This window comes from Sturnus vulgaris, chromosome 1, assembly GCF_052056855.1.
Source record: "Sturnus vulgaris isolate bStuVul1 chromosome 1, bStuVul1.hap1, whole genome shotgun sequence".
Taxonomy (NCBI): Eukaryota; Metazoa; Chordata; class Aves; order Passeriformes; family Sturnidae; genus Sturnus; species Sturnus vulgaris.
The window spans coordinates 135633968-135651438 of record NC_142243.1 but is presented as its reverse complement, the minus strand read 5'-3'; the positions used below and the strand labels follow the sequence as shown (position 1 = coordinate 135651438).

At 40.5% G+C, this 17471-nt stretch overlaps 1 protein-coding gene across 3 annotated transcripts in view; it reads left to right on the top strand.

Annotated features, from left to right (window-relative positions):
• Nucleotides 1-13676, top strand: part of RNF19A (ring finger protein 19A, RBR E3 ubiquitin protein ligase) — a 56504-nt gene extending 42828 nt beyond the window's left edge. For all 3 annotated transcript variants that reach the window (XM_088177693.1, XM_014879782.2, XM_088177700.1), the window contains exons 5-11: nucleotides 1501-1645; nucleotides 2192-2354; nucleotides 6441-6555; nucleotides 8574-8735; nucleotides 9389-9602; nucleotides 10965-11108; nucleotides 11469-13676. In XM_088177693.1, coding sequence (XP_088033819.1) covers nucleotides 1501-1645; nucleotides 2192-2354; nucleotides 6441-6555; nucleotides 8574-8735; nucleotides 9389-9602; nucleotides 10965-11108; nucleotides 11469-12153 — 1628 coding nt within the window. In that variant the 3' untranslated portion in view covers nucleotides 12154-13676. The remainder of the gene's footprint in view (nucleotides 1-1500; nucleotides 1646-2191; nucleotides 2355-6440; nucleotides 6556-8573; nucleotides 8736-9388; nucleotides 9603-10964; nucleotides 11109-11468) is intronic.
• Nucleotides 13677-17471: the final 3795 nt, after the last annotated feature.

Here is a 17471-nt window from a genome sequence, read left to right as displayed (position 1 = left end):
GACTATTGCTCTGATGTTTTACGTCTTTGTTACTACAAATTTTTGGTTTTCTAGGAAATGCTCATCTGTTTTGTCTACCACAAGGCAAACAATTCCATCTCTTAAAGCTGAGCTTGTTTGTAACTCTCAAAAAAAAAAAAAAAAAGGATAACGTATTCAGAGTAATGTTTAGCACATCAAGATTCCAGTTTGCTGTTGATAAGAACTGGCTCTGAATTACACCAGACTCTGATTTACTTGGCAGCTTTGGTCTCTGCCTGAGCAAGCAAGGTTGATGTTTGAAGTAAAGAGTCTCACTCACACCTTGTAGTTAGAGCTGTTTTTCTCCAATCCAGCCCCAGACTGGAGAGTCTGTAATTTGTAGTTTGCACTGACTTATTTTAACCAGGCATCCCATTTTGACCTAGAAATTGGCATCTTGCTCTAACTTTCAAATAAATTTGAAAGTAAGTTAAATAAATTAGCACACCAGCTCCTTTCCTTATCCTTTCAATTTCTCTGAGCCTGAAGAGCAGTAGCTCTGCCTTTCCTGTGCTGAAGAACTTGCTCTGTTTACTTTCTGCCCTGTAGGCTGTGCATGTGCTCCCAAGTGGGAATAGCTAATTAATCCTTTCAGCTGCTTACTCCTTGTGCACTGGGGTTGGTAGAGGTACTGTTTTTCTGCTGCTTCTGCACCTCTTTGGATATTCTTTCTATCAAGTATGAGCTCTCCTTTCCCTTTGTCCTACCTAGTAGAACTGAGGTAGTAAACTTAGAGTTCTGCACTAGGAGCTGCAAGGTGTTTCTGCTGCTGGGAATAAATAGGTTGTCCTAAAGTGCAGGTGCTGAACAGGAGTGAAGATCACAACTGTGGTGTGTGTGTATTTCACTGTTGCTCAATGACCCCTTATTTGACAGAGCTGGTCACTTAATCTTATTTTTCCACATTTGACTTGGGAATGTGGAGATTCTCCAGAGTTTTCTTCTGCTTCTGTATTTATTTTAGGGAGTAAGTAAGTGTAAAGTAGGGCTGTGAAAAGGAGTCAAGAGGAGGTTGGCAATATCAAAGAAGTACATTAATGTGAATGGGGAGATGGATTTAAGATATGTTAACAGAGTGGAGACTGAATATTCAAGTATAAGATTCATAACAGCATGAAATGTAAAAGAAGATTATATTTAAAGAGACCATGTTATCAGTCCTGTGTTAGCATACATATTTAATGTCAGACTCCAATATAAATTTCATTAAGCTTAGAAAATCCTTGAACAGAGTATGTATTAACTATTCAATTACTTGAATGTGGGTTAAGACACCTTGTTTTCATCAGTTTTGCTCGGTCCAAGTTTTGTAAAAATGAATTTGATACCAAGTCGTGGCCAAATGAAGATCTGTAAAACAGCCTTATAAAAAACTTCTTCAGTTTTTCAGATAATGGTTCAATCAGTTTTCAAATATGTGTCTGTATTGTAATTATATTTGCTTGTCTAAGAAACTGATACAACTTTATTTTTTAACAGCTGATGACATAAAGCCATGCCCACGCTGTGCTGCTTATATAATAAAAATGAATGATGGAAGCTGCAATCATATGACTTGTGCTGTCTGTGGCTGTGAATTCTGTTGGCTATGTATGAAAGAGATCTCAGATTTACATTATTTAAGGTACATTTAAGAAAAAAACATTCTATGTGGTTGGTAATTTGTTTTCTAAAGTATTTGGAAGGAGATTCCCAAGTGATGTAAGTCTTGCTTTCTTCCTCTTGGAATGGAGAATCACAGTGAAATATTCTTATCAGAGAATTCAGTTTTCAACATATTTATTTAAATTAGTGCTTTATTATTTTTGTTTTAAAATATTTTGTAAATTTTGTGCAAGCAACATATTCTTAGTACAAATCAAGTATTTTGGATTAACACACCCTCTTTTTACTGATGTCTTAATACAGCTGTATTGTCTTTGTATTAGGCAATACAGAACTTCTGATTATACATGTTACTGTGAACCATAGATTGGTGTGTAGCAATATGCTTCTTGTTGCAAAATACGCTCTCAAGGCAAAAAAAGTCTGTAGAAATAACTGATGATGTGTTACATCTGTAACTTGAACTTAAGGACAACAATTTTGTAACTAGAGAAATGTTCAGTACTGTATAGCTACTTTGATTTATTTACAGTTTCTTCACAGCTTTCTCTTTTCTCTCTATTAGCCCATCAGGTTGCACATTTTGGGGAAAGAAACCATGGAGCCGTAAGAAGAAAATCCTGTGGCAACTAGGGACACTTGTTGGAGCTCCTGTAGGAATTGCCTTAATAGCTGGCATTGCTATTCCTGCTATGATTATTGGAATTCCTGTCTATGTGGGACGTAAGGTAAAAAGTGCTTCAACTCCCAACGTGCTTCAGGCTTTACCTTCTGTTGTATGGCTTGGGTGATGCTGTGTTCAGTTGGGTATCTTAACTGGCCTCTAAAAAAAAAACAAAACAGAAAACCAAACAGTCGGCAAAAAACCAAATCAACCAACCCCTGCTTTGCTAAGGATATTAAGGTCAGCTGTACAGGAACTAAAAGCAGTGTTTTTAAGAATCTAGATTCTCTTAAAACTTGCAGAGCAAAGCACTGGACAATCTCCAGTTTCTAAATCCTGCCATGAAAGCTCCTGCATGCTTTTTCGAAATTTCTCTGGTTTTAATCTCTGGTTCACCTTCTGGCCCTTAGAATTAAACAATCTTTAGAGCACAAGGAAGACAAAGAGGAAATTTATTTTTTTTTCCTTAAAAGCAGATAGTTACCAGAATTGTAGTATAAAGTTACTCTAGTTCAGGTTTGTGCATACACATATTTAAGCATTTATACTCAGCAGCTTGTTGGTGGCTTTGGGCCAGTCCACCAATGTGGAGCAGTGTTCATTGCTAGCAAGCCTGTCTTCATTTTACTTCTTCTGGGAAGGAACTAGAAATTATCATATTAATCAGAAGGCAGTTGATATATTTCCTCTTTAAAAATATAGTAACTTTTACTATAAAGTAATCAACAAACTCTTATGTGTAATTTAGGATGTAGTAATAAGTTATCTAGATCTTTTGGAAATGGGCTTTTTAAAATGATGGCTTGGAAGATTTGTTTTTCTGCTTTTATCGGCATTGATTCTCACAGTGACTGGCACAGACTCAATTTTGCATTTATTGGGGAGGGAAGGAGGAGTGTGTCTGCTAGACAAAATGTTCAGGAGTGCAGCTTTTCCATTGTATTTATTTAATCTTTTCCTTTATAGCAAGTATCCTATTTTCTGCTACAGTTGGGTTTTGACCCTTTTATTGTGTTATTGCTTAGTCCCTCCATACAGTCGTTGGAACCTTCTAAGTGAGGAGAGAAAGAAGGCAGCAGTTACCTGTTTCCAATTACATTTGCCTGATTAGCTTTTCTCATTATATTTTGGAATAGGACTGCATCACAGCACCTTTCATGTATTAAAGTCTCAGAGCATTATTCTGTGTGGGCAGCCTCATGAGGATTTGTGTTGTACCCCAGTACTTATTGGTCATTTCTCTGTGACCCCTGTCAAATATTTACACTTCAAAACATTTGACAGTGGAGATCCCACAGGCCCTTCAAGCTTGGTTTTCTTAGAAAAACTTAGTGGTTTTAACATTGGTATAGGAAAAGAATTTACATTAGATTCCCACTGCCCTATTCTTCAGCTGATGCAGAGAATCCTTTTGTTTTGCAATATGCCATTACATATTTAATGGTACTTTAGATACATTCTTAACAAACCTAGCATTTCCAGCTTTTCTTGATGAACTGTCAAGAAAATACTGGTTTAGGTTTCTGATTCTCCTCTTCTGGATTTCCTTGTAGTTATTCATGCCACCTTTTTGTCCAGTTTGAATCCAGCAGTGAAGCATTACTACTGCTGAGTTAAATGAAAGGGTGATTCTTTGCCAGTAACTACCAGTTACCTCTTCTTTGACAATGTGTTCTTTCCATTTTGTGTACTCTAAAACACAAACCCTTTCCCATGTACTGGTAATTCAGGCAATTGGCCTCTTCCTACAGGTAGTCTTGAACTCATGGCCATTTCAGCTGCATCTGGCCATTTCAGACCATTTTTTCAGCTTCTCAGGACTGGAGTGAATTTTGGCATTCTTGCAGCCATGTCAGATTGTATTGGTCTGAATTTCAACACACACATTCTTTTCCTTCCACATTAATGAAAATGTTCAATACTCTTGGATCCAAGGCACATCTCTCAGAAGAAGAAAGGAGTGAAGAGTCTCAATTTGGGTAGTTAAAAAAAAAGACTATTTGCATGTTTTCTGTAGTTTCACATGAAGCTTAGTAGATTTCTCTCATCCTTTTTTTTCAATCTGGACCCTTATAACTGCTTGAGTGTCATACAAGAATGTAAGAATTTAATTAGTCAGTGTGTGACATCTGTTTCTCCCCATCTTCAAGGCTGAGTTATCTTGTTACAGGAGAAAATTAAATTGACATGATTTGTACTTGAAAAAAATATCAGCGTGACCTTTTTGTTTCCTACCTTTGCTTTGATGTTTACAAGGTCCCAATTTTCAGGAAATTAAAGTTTAGTTCAGGGGTCTTTTACTTCCTCAGCTTCTTGGTTTGTACCCTTTTTAAGATTATCATTGCCATTTAGCTATTTCCATTTTTCCTGGATTTCTTTTCACACATCTACTAATAATAATTTTCAAAAATTATTATTAGTGACTCTGAAACTTGGCCTGCTGAGATTTTTCAGATCAGCTCATGTAAGTATGCTCCGATCTGCTGTATTTGTACAGATCTTACTTCTTTGTGACCAGTTGTCTGGCTCACAGTTGACCTTCAGTGACAACTGAAGGGAAAAGAGAATAGGATCAGGTCTCCAGTTTCATCTGCTGGCTGTCTTTCATTTTTGTTGAACAGCAAATTGATCCAATTTGGTCTTCCTCTTACTAGCACTGCACTTGTCGAATAATTTCTCCTTGACTTTGATATCCCTTGCTTTTTGCCTCCTCTAGTTTAACCTTTCTGATTTTGGCCTAACACCCTCGTGCTGTTCTTCTATATCCATTCATAGTAATCTGACCTACTTTCTATTTTCTTAATGCTGCTCCTGCCTTGGTAAAGGAAGCTTCATTGTTCTTTATCAACATTGTCTGTCCTTTGCATTGGAAGAGTTTGTGGTTGTGCTTTGATAGAGTTTCCTGGAGGAAGTGCTAGTGTTCTGGTTTTATAGATGTGAGTCTTGTAACCTAATAGGTTTCTTTGTTTATTAAAATTTCTCTTCGGGCCTAGTATTTTTGTTTGGTTGTTCTTTATTATTTAGCCAATATCCAGAAGTTTCTTACTTCATAGTAGTTTCTACCAGTGCAACCTTCTATCTTTATGTTTTAAATCAATTTCTACTCTGTAACCTCTTCCTTCCATTCCTTTTTTTTAATGCATGTCTGTTGTATTATGCCTTTTGTTTCAGGAGTTATAATTGTCCATAACAGTAAAATTCAGCACCTTAAGTGATCCTGCTAATTGCTCAGAGCCCCATGAAACCTAATCTTTCTGGGTTTATAATTCTTACCCACTCACACTGTGAGAGTTCATGTTCAATTTTTCCTTTTTAATCCATAGGCATGTTCAATATTGAAGTTCTCCCTCACTCTGTATTCCTCTCTGTGTAATGTATGTCAGAGCAAGTAAATGCATTCTTTTTGCACAAAGCAGAGTGCCTCCTCTGCCCTTTCCTTGCCTGAACAAATACAAAGACTTTGTTTATTCCAAAATGAAAACAACCCCACCAAATCTCTAATTGAAATTATATTTTAGAAAACACAACATTCAATAACATGATAATTTAGAAAGTATGACCTGCCTTTACAGGAACACAGCTAAGACTCAGGTTTGCAAAAACATTTCCTGTCTCAACAGCTTGTCATGAGGAGAGGCTGGAGCAATGGAGTTCTTGTTTTCCCCTCCTTCCAGGCTATGTTTGGTGAAGGCTCTCTTATGACTCTGCTGTCAACCTGTTTCTCTAGATCTAGTAATGTGTGAAAGCTTTAACTCCATACCGTTCAGGGAGAAGACAGCTGGGAATAAGACGTGTCAATTTGATCGTATGTGGCGATTTTTTTAGCCTGAAAGTTTGTCTACTTTTCCCAGGCATCTAAGCTGGAGTAATGATTAAACAAAGCTCTTGAATTACTTAGCTCTTCAAACTTGAGGCTGAGAATAAATGCCTAATGCTGGATGGGAGGGCTTCTTATTTGTAAGAGATTGCCTAAAATTAGGATATGTATAAATTTTATTTTCTTTGAGATAAGAAATGAATCATTGCATATAATGTGGTCTCTCTGGAAGACAACAGGATATAGCTTCAAACTATCACTTCTTCCATCCTTGCAGAAATGTATTTTTGATGTTGATAATACTCTAAACCCCTTTTCTTTTCTTCTTTCAAGATTCACAATCGATATGAAGGCAAAGACATTTCAAAGCACAAGCGAAACTTGGCTATAGCAGGCGGTGTAACTTTATCTGTAATTGTTTCTCCAGTTGTAGCTGCAGTAACTGTAGGTAAGTAAATACTATTATTTTGTGTCTTGGTAGCACCTTGCAACCAGAACTCTAGAAACACTCATGAATAACACAGCTAAGTGCTGTAGTTTCCTTTCATAGGTGAAGGAACCGAGACAAGGAGGAGTCTGAGGTTGTACTTTCATTGGGGCAGAATCAAGAATACAGTACTTGATTTTAATGTAGCATTTCCTGAAGAATTAAAACTAATTTTTATCTTGAAAAGTAATGTTTCCACATTGTCACATCTGGCTTTTAAGACTGAAGTATTTAAAGGTTTTTAAATGACCAAGAAAAAACTGTTGCCTCAGGGTCGATTCATATTTTAATAACTTCATATCAAACTTTTCTCCATGCAGACCAAAAGTGGTCTCTTACACCTAACATTGCAGTAGCTGACAAACCAAACCACTTGTTTTGCTCTGGGAGTCAGTACAAATTGCATCACTCTTTATCATGATAATTGTTGAGGATGGCATTTAAGGAGACTCTTGCTGTTCCTTACAAAATAGTTGTCTCATCTTCCCAAGTAATTTCAAGATCACTGTAAACCCAGATTTTTTTTGAAAGGAGGGGACTTGCCTTGCACTGCCTTGCCTCTTTGTTGCAGCACAGGCATCTTCAGTTGCACAGTAAGCTGCTGTGGATAGCTGACTCACACTAAGACCCACCATTTAGTTTTAAGCTGGATCTGTCCCCTGTACATACAGTTTTGTCTGCAGTGTTCCCCTTGTGCCAAAAGCAATGCTCAGAGAGTAATGAGTTATCTCCAGAAGACAAGGCTGCTTTTAGCCAGTGATGGTTCAAACTCACCAGGAAGCTGTGGCTTTAAACTGCTTGTTATCAATGGTGGACCACTGTGCAAATGAGGATATGCCAGCCATGAAACTGGTGTCAGTCTGCATTGCATTGTTCTCATGTGGCTGTGGTGTCAGATCCCTGCTGAACAGGTGGTGGGACACAAAGTCTCATAGTTGTATTTATAGGTCTGCCTTACTTCATTTCTCTCAAGCTGTTTTTTGTTCCTGAATAGAGATGAAACATGGCTTTTCAGGGAAAGCAGTTGGGTTTTATTTTGTGGAGTTTTGCTCATGCCCTGTTGCCATTAACACATGGCCTCGAGTCTCGGGGCATTGTGTGCTTTCCAAAATAATGACTCTAAGAATATGGAGTTTCTCCTTGAATGTGAGCAATTCTAGTGAAGCAAACTTTGTATAATTGGAACCCTTCTTTTAGATTAGACTGAGTAGCCTTTCTATTAGGTCTGCTTCTCTCCTGTTGTTTTCAGAATGTGCCAACTCGATATTTTTTCAATCTGCTGTTTTTTATTTCCATCAGCAAAGCCATAGGATGATTTAATTTATATGCCAAAGGACTAATGTCCATTGTTCACTCAAAGTGATGGGATGGATGTGTGTGTATCTGTGTTTTAGTCTACAGTTCCTTTAGCTGGTTTCCCTTAATTCCTGCCACTGTACTCCACAGAATTGTTTACTTCTAAGGAAAACGTATATTGAAAAATCCCAGAGTAATAATAATGTGAAGTCCTATTAAATTGATAGCAAAGCTTGATGGCATCCTTCAGTGGATGTAAATTGAAGTGCCTTATTAAAGTAGTAGAGGTACTTGCATTTTTAGTTGAGTAACATTTGAAGCAGGTCTCTGCTATTTCTGCCTCTTAGGTGGAACAGTGGAGTCCCCAGTGGAGCTTTTGTGAATCTTTAAAGTATTTTAATTTTGTTTGTAAAGTAAGTTATGGACATACAGAAAGTATTAATTCATTAGTCATTAAGTTTCTCTTCCTACTAATGCTGACAGAGGACATTCTGCTTGCTGAAAGCACCTTCCTGTCATTTCACCTTAATGATTTACCAATATTTCTTAATTTTGCTCCTTCCCAATCTCTTTCAAGTGTAATTTTAATCAAATATTAAGTAATCTTGGAAAATGAAATTGCTTTTATGAAAGGCTCTAAAATAAAAGTTACTTTTAATGAAAGACTGTACTTCCCTCTCTAGGTATTGGTGTTCCTATTATGCTGGCTTATGTGTATGGAGTTGTTCCAATTTCCCTCTGTCGAAGTGGAGGCTGTGGTGTGTCAGCTGGCAATGGAAAAGGTGTCAGGATAGAATTTGATGATGAAAATGATATAAATGTTGGTGGAACAAATGCAGCTGTAGGTAAGAAAATTCTGTTTTCTATAAATACGGGCTTTGTGACTGGTATTTTTTATCTTAGATACTAGAGTAGTTACTTGCATTTGGGCTGCTTCTGCTTATTGCTGAAATTGCACCTCTCAGCTGATAATCGCTTCTCTGTGTCATTTTGTGCTGGGCTGTATTACAGTTATTAAAGCTTTTCTTGCCCATTTTAATCAAAGCCAGATTCAGGTCTTCATAGGTAAAAGTTTTAACATAGCATTAAATGTTGCTCTTTCAGAATCCTGATTTGTGGAAACGGGTTAGAATTTTTATTTTTAATAGGGCCAACTAAAGACTGGTCTTTCAATTTTTTTATTACATGGCACTATCCTGTGTGATGGGGCCTCTCTGCATTCCTTTTATCATGTTTCCTGTCCTATCCATGGTTAAGTTTTTGCTATCTTAAGTATGTGATGTCGGGCATAGCCGTTATAGCAGCTCCAAGAAAGGCGTCTTTTAAAATTATTTCTTTTTTCTTGGGGTTTATTTTTTTGACAAAGTTCTCCTTTTGTGACCATATGTTTTATAAACCCTTCTTCTCAGCGTAATTTCCGAAGCAGCTTTCACGGCCACGTTGTAGACAGAGCCGAGTGCTGCTCCCGTAGCTGAGGGCGTTGTGTGTTTCTGTGCAGATACCACGTCGGTGGCAGAGGCGCGGCACAACCCCAGCATAGGGGAGGGGAGCGTGGGGGGCCTGACGGGCAGCCTGAGCGCCAGCGGCAGCCACATGGACCGGATCGGAGCCATCCGGGACAACCTGAGCGAGACCGCCAGCACCATGGCCCTGGCCGGGGCCAGCATCACGGGCAGCCTCTCGGGCAGTGCCATGGTCAACTGCTTCAACAGGTGAGCACCTGCTCCAGCCACGTGCAGGCACGGGCAGTGCACCTCCTCGGTTTTCCCATTTTTGCTTTTTGATATCAGGTCCTATTTAAAGGAGCTGTCTCTGGGAGATAAACAGTTTTCCCTGACAAACTTACTGATTTTCAATTTTTTACTGACCATAATCCTCAAGACTTCGATTTTGTTTAGGCTAAGTGGGGCCTGAGATCCTGTTGTCCTGCTTACCCAGGAGAGCAGCCTGTAGCAGGAGTCAGAGGGAGGCAGCTCATCTCTAACACAGTTTTGTTCTCTGGTGCACTTCACTCAAACGTCAGAACTGCTGACTCGTTCAGTCTGCAGGCACCAAGCTGTGCCTTCAGAACACCTGGGTGGAGTGTGGATTCCACGTGGACTTCAGGCAGGAGGGGAGGCAGATGAACACCTGGCCTTGCCAGGGTGACAGCTTCTTGTCACATGCTCGATGCCTCCTGTGAATTTTGGCCGTTCTGGTAGTTGGCTCTCCTGCACCCTGAAGAGAAAGGGAGTGTGTAGAAAGGATTGTTAGCATGTGGGATTCAGCATGGAATTTTCTCCTTAAATCAGCTGCCAACACTGCTCATTTTGAGTGATTTGGCAATCCAAGCTATATAGACTAAAGAGAGTGGGATAGTATCAGGAGTTCCCCTCTGCTGGGACAGGTGTACCAGGCTGTGACTGCTGAGTGAGGTATATATACCCTCTGCTTTAAAGAGCTGAGAGTTAAGAGCAAAAAAATAACCACTTCAGTTTCACTATCAGAACACAGATAAACAAGACATTTGGAAAAAAGCTTGTAATTTGATTTCTGGCTTATCTGCTGAGCCCAACTTAAAATTGGTCACGTTTCTGTTATTCCTGTTGCAATTGATAGCAATACAATGTAAAGCAGAGTACAGAACACAGTTCTCTGCCTCTTATTTGATTAGTAGTAATTTGCAGCAGGGAATACATGGGAATTGTCATGTCTTGAATTTATGTACCCTTCTGATTGATTGTAGAGTATAGTGTGCTATCTGCAGAAGAACTGTAGCTGAACTGGAAAGTTGTCCTTGTAAATATCAAGAGGGAAAGAATCCAGAATTTTTGGTTAACACCTTTAGGAAATTCATCTGGTTTTGCTTTGAGGTGTTTTTGTTTGCTTGGTTTTAATCAAAAAGTAGTAATTTTTGACAGTGGAAATGTAGAACATGTGACAATAGGGTAAATAAGCCCATCTGTCCTGGAGTGACTCAGGAATTCTGATTATTACTGACTGACTTACTGTCCTCTACAAAGTGACACTAATTTTCAGCTAGTGTGCTTTAACTATTGTGGTAGTATATGCAACTCTCTCTGTTTCTCTTCAAGACTGGAAGTACAAGCAGATGTGCAGAAAGAACGATACAGTCTGAGTGGAGAATCTGGCACAGTTAGCTTGGGAACAGTTAGTGACAATGCCAGTACCAAAGCAATGGCAGGATCCATTCTGAACTCCTACATCCCTTTGGACAGGTAAGAGAAATGTTATGAAAATAGAATATTCATAAGCCTTGCTTATTAAAGGATATTTTAAGCATGCCTCTACATGTAGGATTACACTTTGAAACTGTAGATTTTGTTACAAATGGAATTACATGTGACTGCTTACTGCATTTTGCCAGGGTTATTTCCAAAGAGGAACGCCACTGCTGTAGCTCAGTAAAGCGTTCGCTCGTTCAGACTTTGCATTTTTCCTTTGGGTTGTTTATTTGGTTAAACATTTCTCCTTGCAAGATACACAGTGAAAGTGAGAGGGATGTAAGTTGGACAGCAGCAAGAGTTTGTTCCACCCTCCGATGACCATTTACACTCACGGATTCTCCCTTGTTCTAGGGAAGGCAACAGCCTGGAAGTGCAGGTGGATATCGAATCCAAGCCGGCCAAGTTCCGGCACCACAGCGGGAGCAGCAGCGTGGAGGACGGCGGCGCTGCCGGGCGCGGCTCCGGCGGCTGCTCCGGCCCGCCCGAAGGCAAAGCCGGCGCCGCCAAGTGGTCCAAGGACAGCACGGCGGGGAAGAAGTGCAAAGGCAAGCTGAGAAAGAAGAGCAGCATGAAGATTAATGAGACGAGAGAGGACATGGATGCTCAGCTGTTGGAACAGCAAAGCACAAACTCCAGTGAATTTGACTCTCCCTCCCTGAGCGATAGTATTCCATCTGTAGCAGATTCGCACTCCAGCCACTTCTCTGAGTTCAGTTGCTCAGATATGGAAAGTATGAAAACTTCCTGTAGCCATGGTTCCAGCGACTATCACACTCGCTTTACCACAGTCAGTGTTCTCCCAGAGGTGGAAAATGATCGCTTGGAAAACTCTCCACAGCCAAGTGGAATCCCTGTGCCTGTTCCAACAGCCCCAAGCACTGATGTTCCACAGCTGAGTTACATTGCTGAGGAAAGCATTAATAATGGATCTTCCACAGACGTAGATTTAGGTGTTGGTGAAAAACTGAAAGAAACAAACAACAACCATTCACAACAGGCTGTGGAATTAAGCACTGCTGTTCAGACTGAAATGTAAATCTGTAAGTGCTGCAAAAATATATTTGCCACTAAAGAACCATGTCAAAGCTGGTTGAATCACATGTGACTTCCATAAGTTTCAGGTAACCAGCAGAAGCAAGGTTTTGATACAACTGCATTTTCTATATACTTGTCTGATAAGGCAAAATACTTCCTATGGACCTCCCACCTGCGTGAAGAGACATGAAGGCTTTAACCAAGTGCATTACAGCAGTACAAATACGTCCATGTTTTGTATTTTTGCCACAACTTTGCTTGAAAGCATATACTTGGTGTATTTAGATAAAAATTGGTAAATTCTTAATATGTTAAATGCTGAAATGAATAATATGTCCTGCACTGTTCACTTGGAAAATATGGGGTTTGGGATAAAGGGTGTTAGCTGAGCATTAGTGACTTAAAACCATTCTTGTGTGAACTCTTAAATTTAAGGGAAGCGGAGACCTGCAGAGACCTATACAAACATACTTCAACAGTGAATATTCAGAATGATAATTTTGTTTCATAACTGGACACACTGTATTTAGAATGCATGTAGAATGAACTGCATATCTTCAGATGGATGTAGCCTGTGTCAGAAGTGTTTGTATGTGTGTACACTTTGAGCAGGGTTATGGCTTTTACATAATTTCAAAACATAAGAAATTGGTACTTAATATATGGTGGAATGGAGACATCACCTGTGTAGAACAGTGGGGTTACCTATTTATTCATGCAACCAATCATGCAGCAGATAAGGCTACTATATAGTGTATAAAAACTGTCAACAATACAGTGATTTCTAAGCATTGTAGAAAAGCAGATGCAGTCACCTTTCATTAGGGGGAAAATTGGTGCCCCATCCATTCTTGGTGCCTTTGGAAAAGACTGGGTTTGAAGTGCCTGGTCGTTTGAGGATTTACTGTAATGTTTTCCAGAATGTCCTCTCTGGCCACCTTGGATCACAAAAGAAAATCCTAGTGAATAAAATGACTGTCGTAGATACAATAATGAGGTATTGGCCTACCAAAGACTCACTCAGGCTTTAGTGGACATGACATCTCTTTGCAAGACATGCCTGTCTTCGGTCCCAGAATCTTAAGTGCAGTGCTCTGACTGCCCAAATGCAAAGATGGGTTCCAAATATGCTGGCTTTTTTTTTTCTTTTGCGTATGGAAGATGTACAGCTGAACACAAGCTGAAGTTGGCCAAAGCGCCTGCACTGTTAACATTTTTTTGCTAAGTAATTCACTAAAATGAAAAAAAAGTTGTGAATCTCAGAATAACAGTTAACAATGTTCTGTCTTGTGTTTCATGTATTGCCATTATGGTGCTACTGGAAGTTTGATTGGATGAAAAGAATGCCATGACCTACAGTCCTCTTCCATGACTTATCCTCACCAGTTTAAGTAATAGCTTATAACACTAGTGCCAGTTACGTTATTTGGTAATGCTTGTTACAGTATTTGTATATTTGCAATTCGGTTTTGCTCAATAATATGCGTGTAAACTGCATATCTGAAATAAATGTCGAAATACTGACTTCTAGTGGTCTGTTTTTTAATGTGCTGATCAGCCTTATGAAAATGTGTATTTTTCTAGGGAGCCTTTTTTCCTGACTGCTCTTACCTCTTGCTGCTTTTAAATATTTTTATTAGATCAGCTGTGCTTTGGAAGTTGAATTCTCTGATTCTTGGAAATGTAAGATCTAGAGTCAGTTGCATTTGTACAAGATTTCAGCCTTCTCTAAGATAAAAGAAACCTGAGCTGCCTCTCTGGCAGACAGGACAGTAAATGGTTTTGTGAGAGGGATGCAGTTCTGGCATGAGCTCTTTAAACAAATCTGCACCATCTTGGTGTAAGTCAGATTGCTGGCTAAACTCAAACTCTGTTTTCTCCATCTAAAGTGATGCTCTTCTCTGTTCACATGGCCTGCACAGAGTTCTTTCTGAAGCACCACAGATTGGCCAGAGTTTCTGGGTAATACCTGGTGGTTTTTGCTCAACTGAAGTGCCTGTTCCTTAGGCTCATTTTCTCACCTGCATCATGAGAGGCCAGGGAAGTGAGAAATTAAAAGCAACAGGGATGCATTGCAGAAGCTCAATCTGGATTGCCTCATCCCAAACCCATGTGCAAGTTATACTTCTGTCAGATAGAAGAGCTATTTCAACAAGTTTAAACCTACCTCTTAATTTCTTGGGACCTCAGTTTTGCTGTGCAGGTAATTGGAAATACGGTTTACTCTTGTAAATAAATTTTATCAAATAATACTATTATTTTCAGTCACTCCGAAATCATCTGATCATTTTATGCATCACTTTAAGAAGTAATGTTAAAATGCAGGTAAGTTTTTTCTGGAGGTAAGTTTTTAGCACAAAATGGATTTGCTGATTAATTTTGTAACATTTTTAAATTCAGAAGTAATATTTCATATGAGAGGCAGTCTTAACAGTACCAATAAATTTAATGCAGCACTGAATTTTGAGTCTATAAAAAAGTAAAATACATGCTTCCATTAATACACTAATGCAGAAGATGCTTCTCTTATTTACAGATCTACTGTAATAATTTAATAAGTTTTTTTTCATGATTCCTGGCCAATTTGACTAATTCAAGTTGGGTTGTGGATCTTGTGGAAATTTATTTTAATATCTGCTGTATCTGAGACTATTTGAGATAGTTACAACATTAGATAAAAGCATTATAAAAGCTTTCTTCATTATGTTTTTCTTCATTATGTCTTTTTTGTAGTGAAGCATCCAGGCTTGTACATCCATCCTTTCATTCAATCAGTGTCACAAAGTTTTGCATATATGAGGTAATTACTTTTTACTGTTGCATAAAGATTTTTTGACTGACTTGCATCTCTTTCAGTCATTCAGATTGATTTTTAAATAGTTGCCTACTTAGTAATACCACCACTCTCATGGATAATAATGCATTTAAAGAATGATCAAGCAGACAGTTGAAAAATGCTAGAATTAATGAACTTAAAACCTTTAATATTCTAATTCAGGTGAAATTGGGGCAGTCTTGAACAGAAACTTTGGAATGAAAATGTTGAGATTTATTTAGAATCGCTTTCTGAAATGACAAAGATCTGAAGAGCACAGTTACCACTTTGACTGCTCCTGCCAGTCCCAAAGGTGTCTTCCCAGATGGAATAAGCTGGTGTTGCTGTGGGATCAAAATGGTTTCCTTGGGAGGATTGGAGAAGCCCCAGGCCTGGTTATGGTGAGAAGCACAATCCCAGATTGGTGACAATGTCTTTGTTACCTTTGGTCTCAAAGGGTAAGAGAAACAGAGAAAAGTGGCTGTGAGGTTCTTGGTAATTGAAGCTGGTGTGGAGGAAAAGGAGTTGGATGCCCAGCCTCGGGTGACTCTGAACTGTGCCGAGCACAGCCCCAGGTCTCGGCAGGTGGCTCTGGAGATGACTCTGCTGTGGCACCTCGCTCGTGTTCCAGGCCAGGTCACTGAGTATCTGTGAGATGTGACTGTCTCGGCACCTGCCTGCACACAGGGAACGCAGGAAGCGTTTTGGGCAACAAACTCAGCAAGCTGCCAGGTACAGCTCTCCCTGCACCGATCCTGGTGCGCTGGCTTTATGAAAGGACTGATTTTGATTCCATCTCAACAGTAAGGACATTAGAATTCCCAACAGCCTAAACTGTAGTGGTTGTATGAGGGGCACTTTATCCCCTTATAATCCCTCTTGCTTACAAGGAAAACCAGTCTCCTGTCACTGCCTGTGTTTACGAGGGTGGCATTTAGCAAGGAGCAACCGCGAAGTCGCACGCGGTTGCAAAAAAAAAGGCACTGCCCCAGCTGGAGGTTGCGTCCGCCCTGAAATGTGTTACAGCCCCTAGGGCCGGGCCCGGGGAGGAGCGAGGACTCGGGGTTGGTGTTAATTCATCCCCCTCAGCCGGCCGGGGCCAGCCCCTGCTGCAGCCGCTGCCCGCTGTCCTTTGGGTCGCCGCAGCTCACAATTGCTGAGCCGTTACACTGACTTGGGTCATAAATCCTGATTTACAGCAGGGAAGAAGCTTTGTTCCCTGCTGTTCAAAACTATGTTATTTTGTTTATTGTAATGAACAAATCTAAGTCTTCTGAAAGGCCCGACTGCCACAGGAGTAGCCCTTTATTTGTGCAACTGGATTGTGAAGAGCAGAGCAGGTTCTGATGAGTGGAAATACATCCCACGTAAGGGTAAGGAGTGGTTTGCCAGTAACTGGGCTCTCCCCACTGTGCCGGGAGAGTGGGAAGAGTGGTGGCCCTGTGGTACACTGGCTTTTTGGCCAGGGAAGCAACCCTGGCATTGTGTCACTCAGCCCTGGGAGCGCCTGTCAGCCTGGAGCTGCCTTCTCAAAAAAACATCAAAAATACTTTGAAAGGACCAAAACAGCAACAGTGTGACCCCTTGTTCTTGTGCTAGTCCCTGACTACTGACTGCATTTTTAGTGGCTGCAGAAAGAATCTTGCTGTCATCGCCTGTGTGAAAACAGGGATGTGTGTCCAGGCGCAGCTGGGGTCTCTGCAGGCCACGTCCTGTGTGTGTGTGACTGGCTGCATTATTGCCACTGCACGGTCACATTCACTGCCCTGCTCCCATCACCTGCAGAACCAGTGGTCTCTTCCTGCTTTTGTCCTGCTGTTGGGTTTGGTTGGTTTGTTTTTACTGAGGTGGATGTTGACACTGAGGGGGTGAGTGACAAGCCAAGTGTGTAACACCATTCAGGGATTGGGGTGTCCCTGCCACAAAGCCAGATAAGACATTTGGGGTGCTCTGGCTCCCTCTCCCCTTTTGCCCACTCTGTTGTTTCTGGGTGCTGTGTCTCCACTGAGGCCATGCACTGCAGGGCTGAGGTGGCAGCTACAGCCCCATCTTTGCGTGGGAGAGCAGCCAAAGCTGCAGAAGAGATTATGATTATGGAGGGCAGAGGGAAACAAAAAAGCAGCATAAATAAAGGCCAAGCACAAGGCAGAACCAAGATTTAAAATATAGGAGTGTTCAAAAATCGGAGGGGAAATTAGACCATGGGGACTGCAGAGGGAGAGATGAGCTCCTGGCCCAGCAGTAATTCTGCTGACCATTACATAGACAGGACACAAAATGTGTGGTGAGCAAGGAGCTACTTTTGGTCTGCAGCTGCTCCAGTGCCAGACGTGGGATGCTGTGGCTGCAGCCTCACCTGGCCAAGGACCTTGTCTTTGACAGGTAATCCCACATTTGCTTGCTGTTCAGCTGCAGCTTTTGGGGGCTGTAGAGACTGCTCCTACAGTCTTCAAGACTAAGGCAAGAGGAACAGACTTAGACAGCCCTTACCTGTCAAATAAATG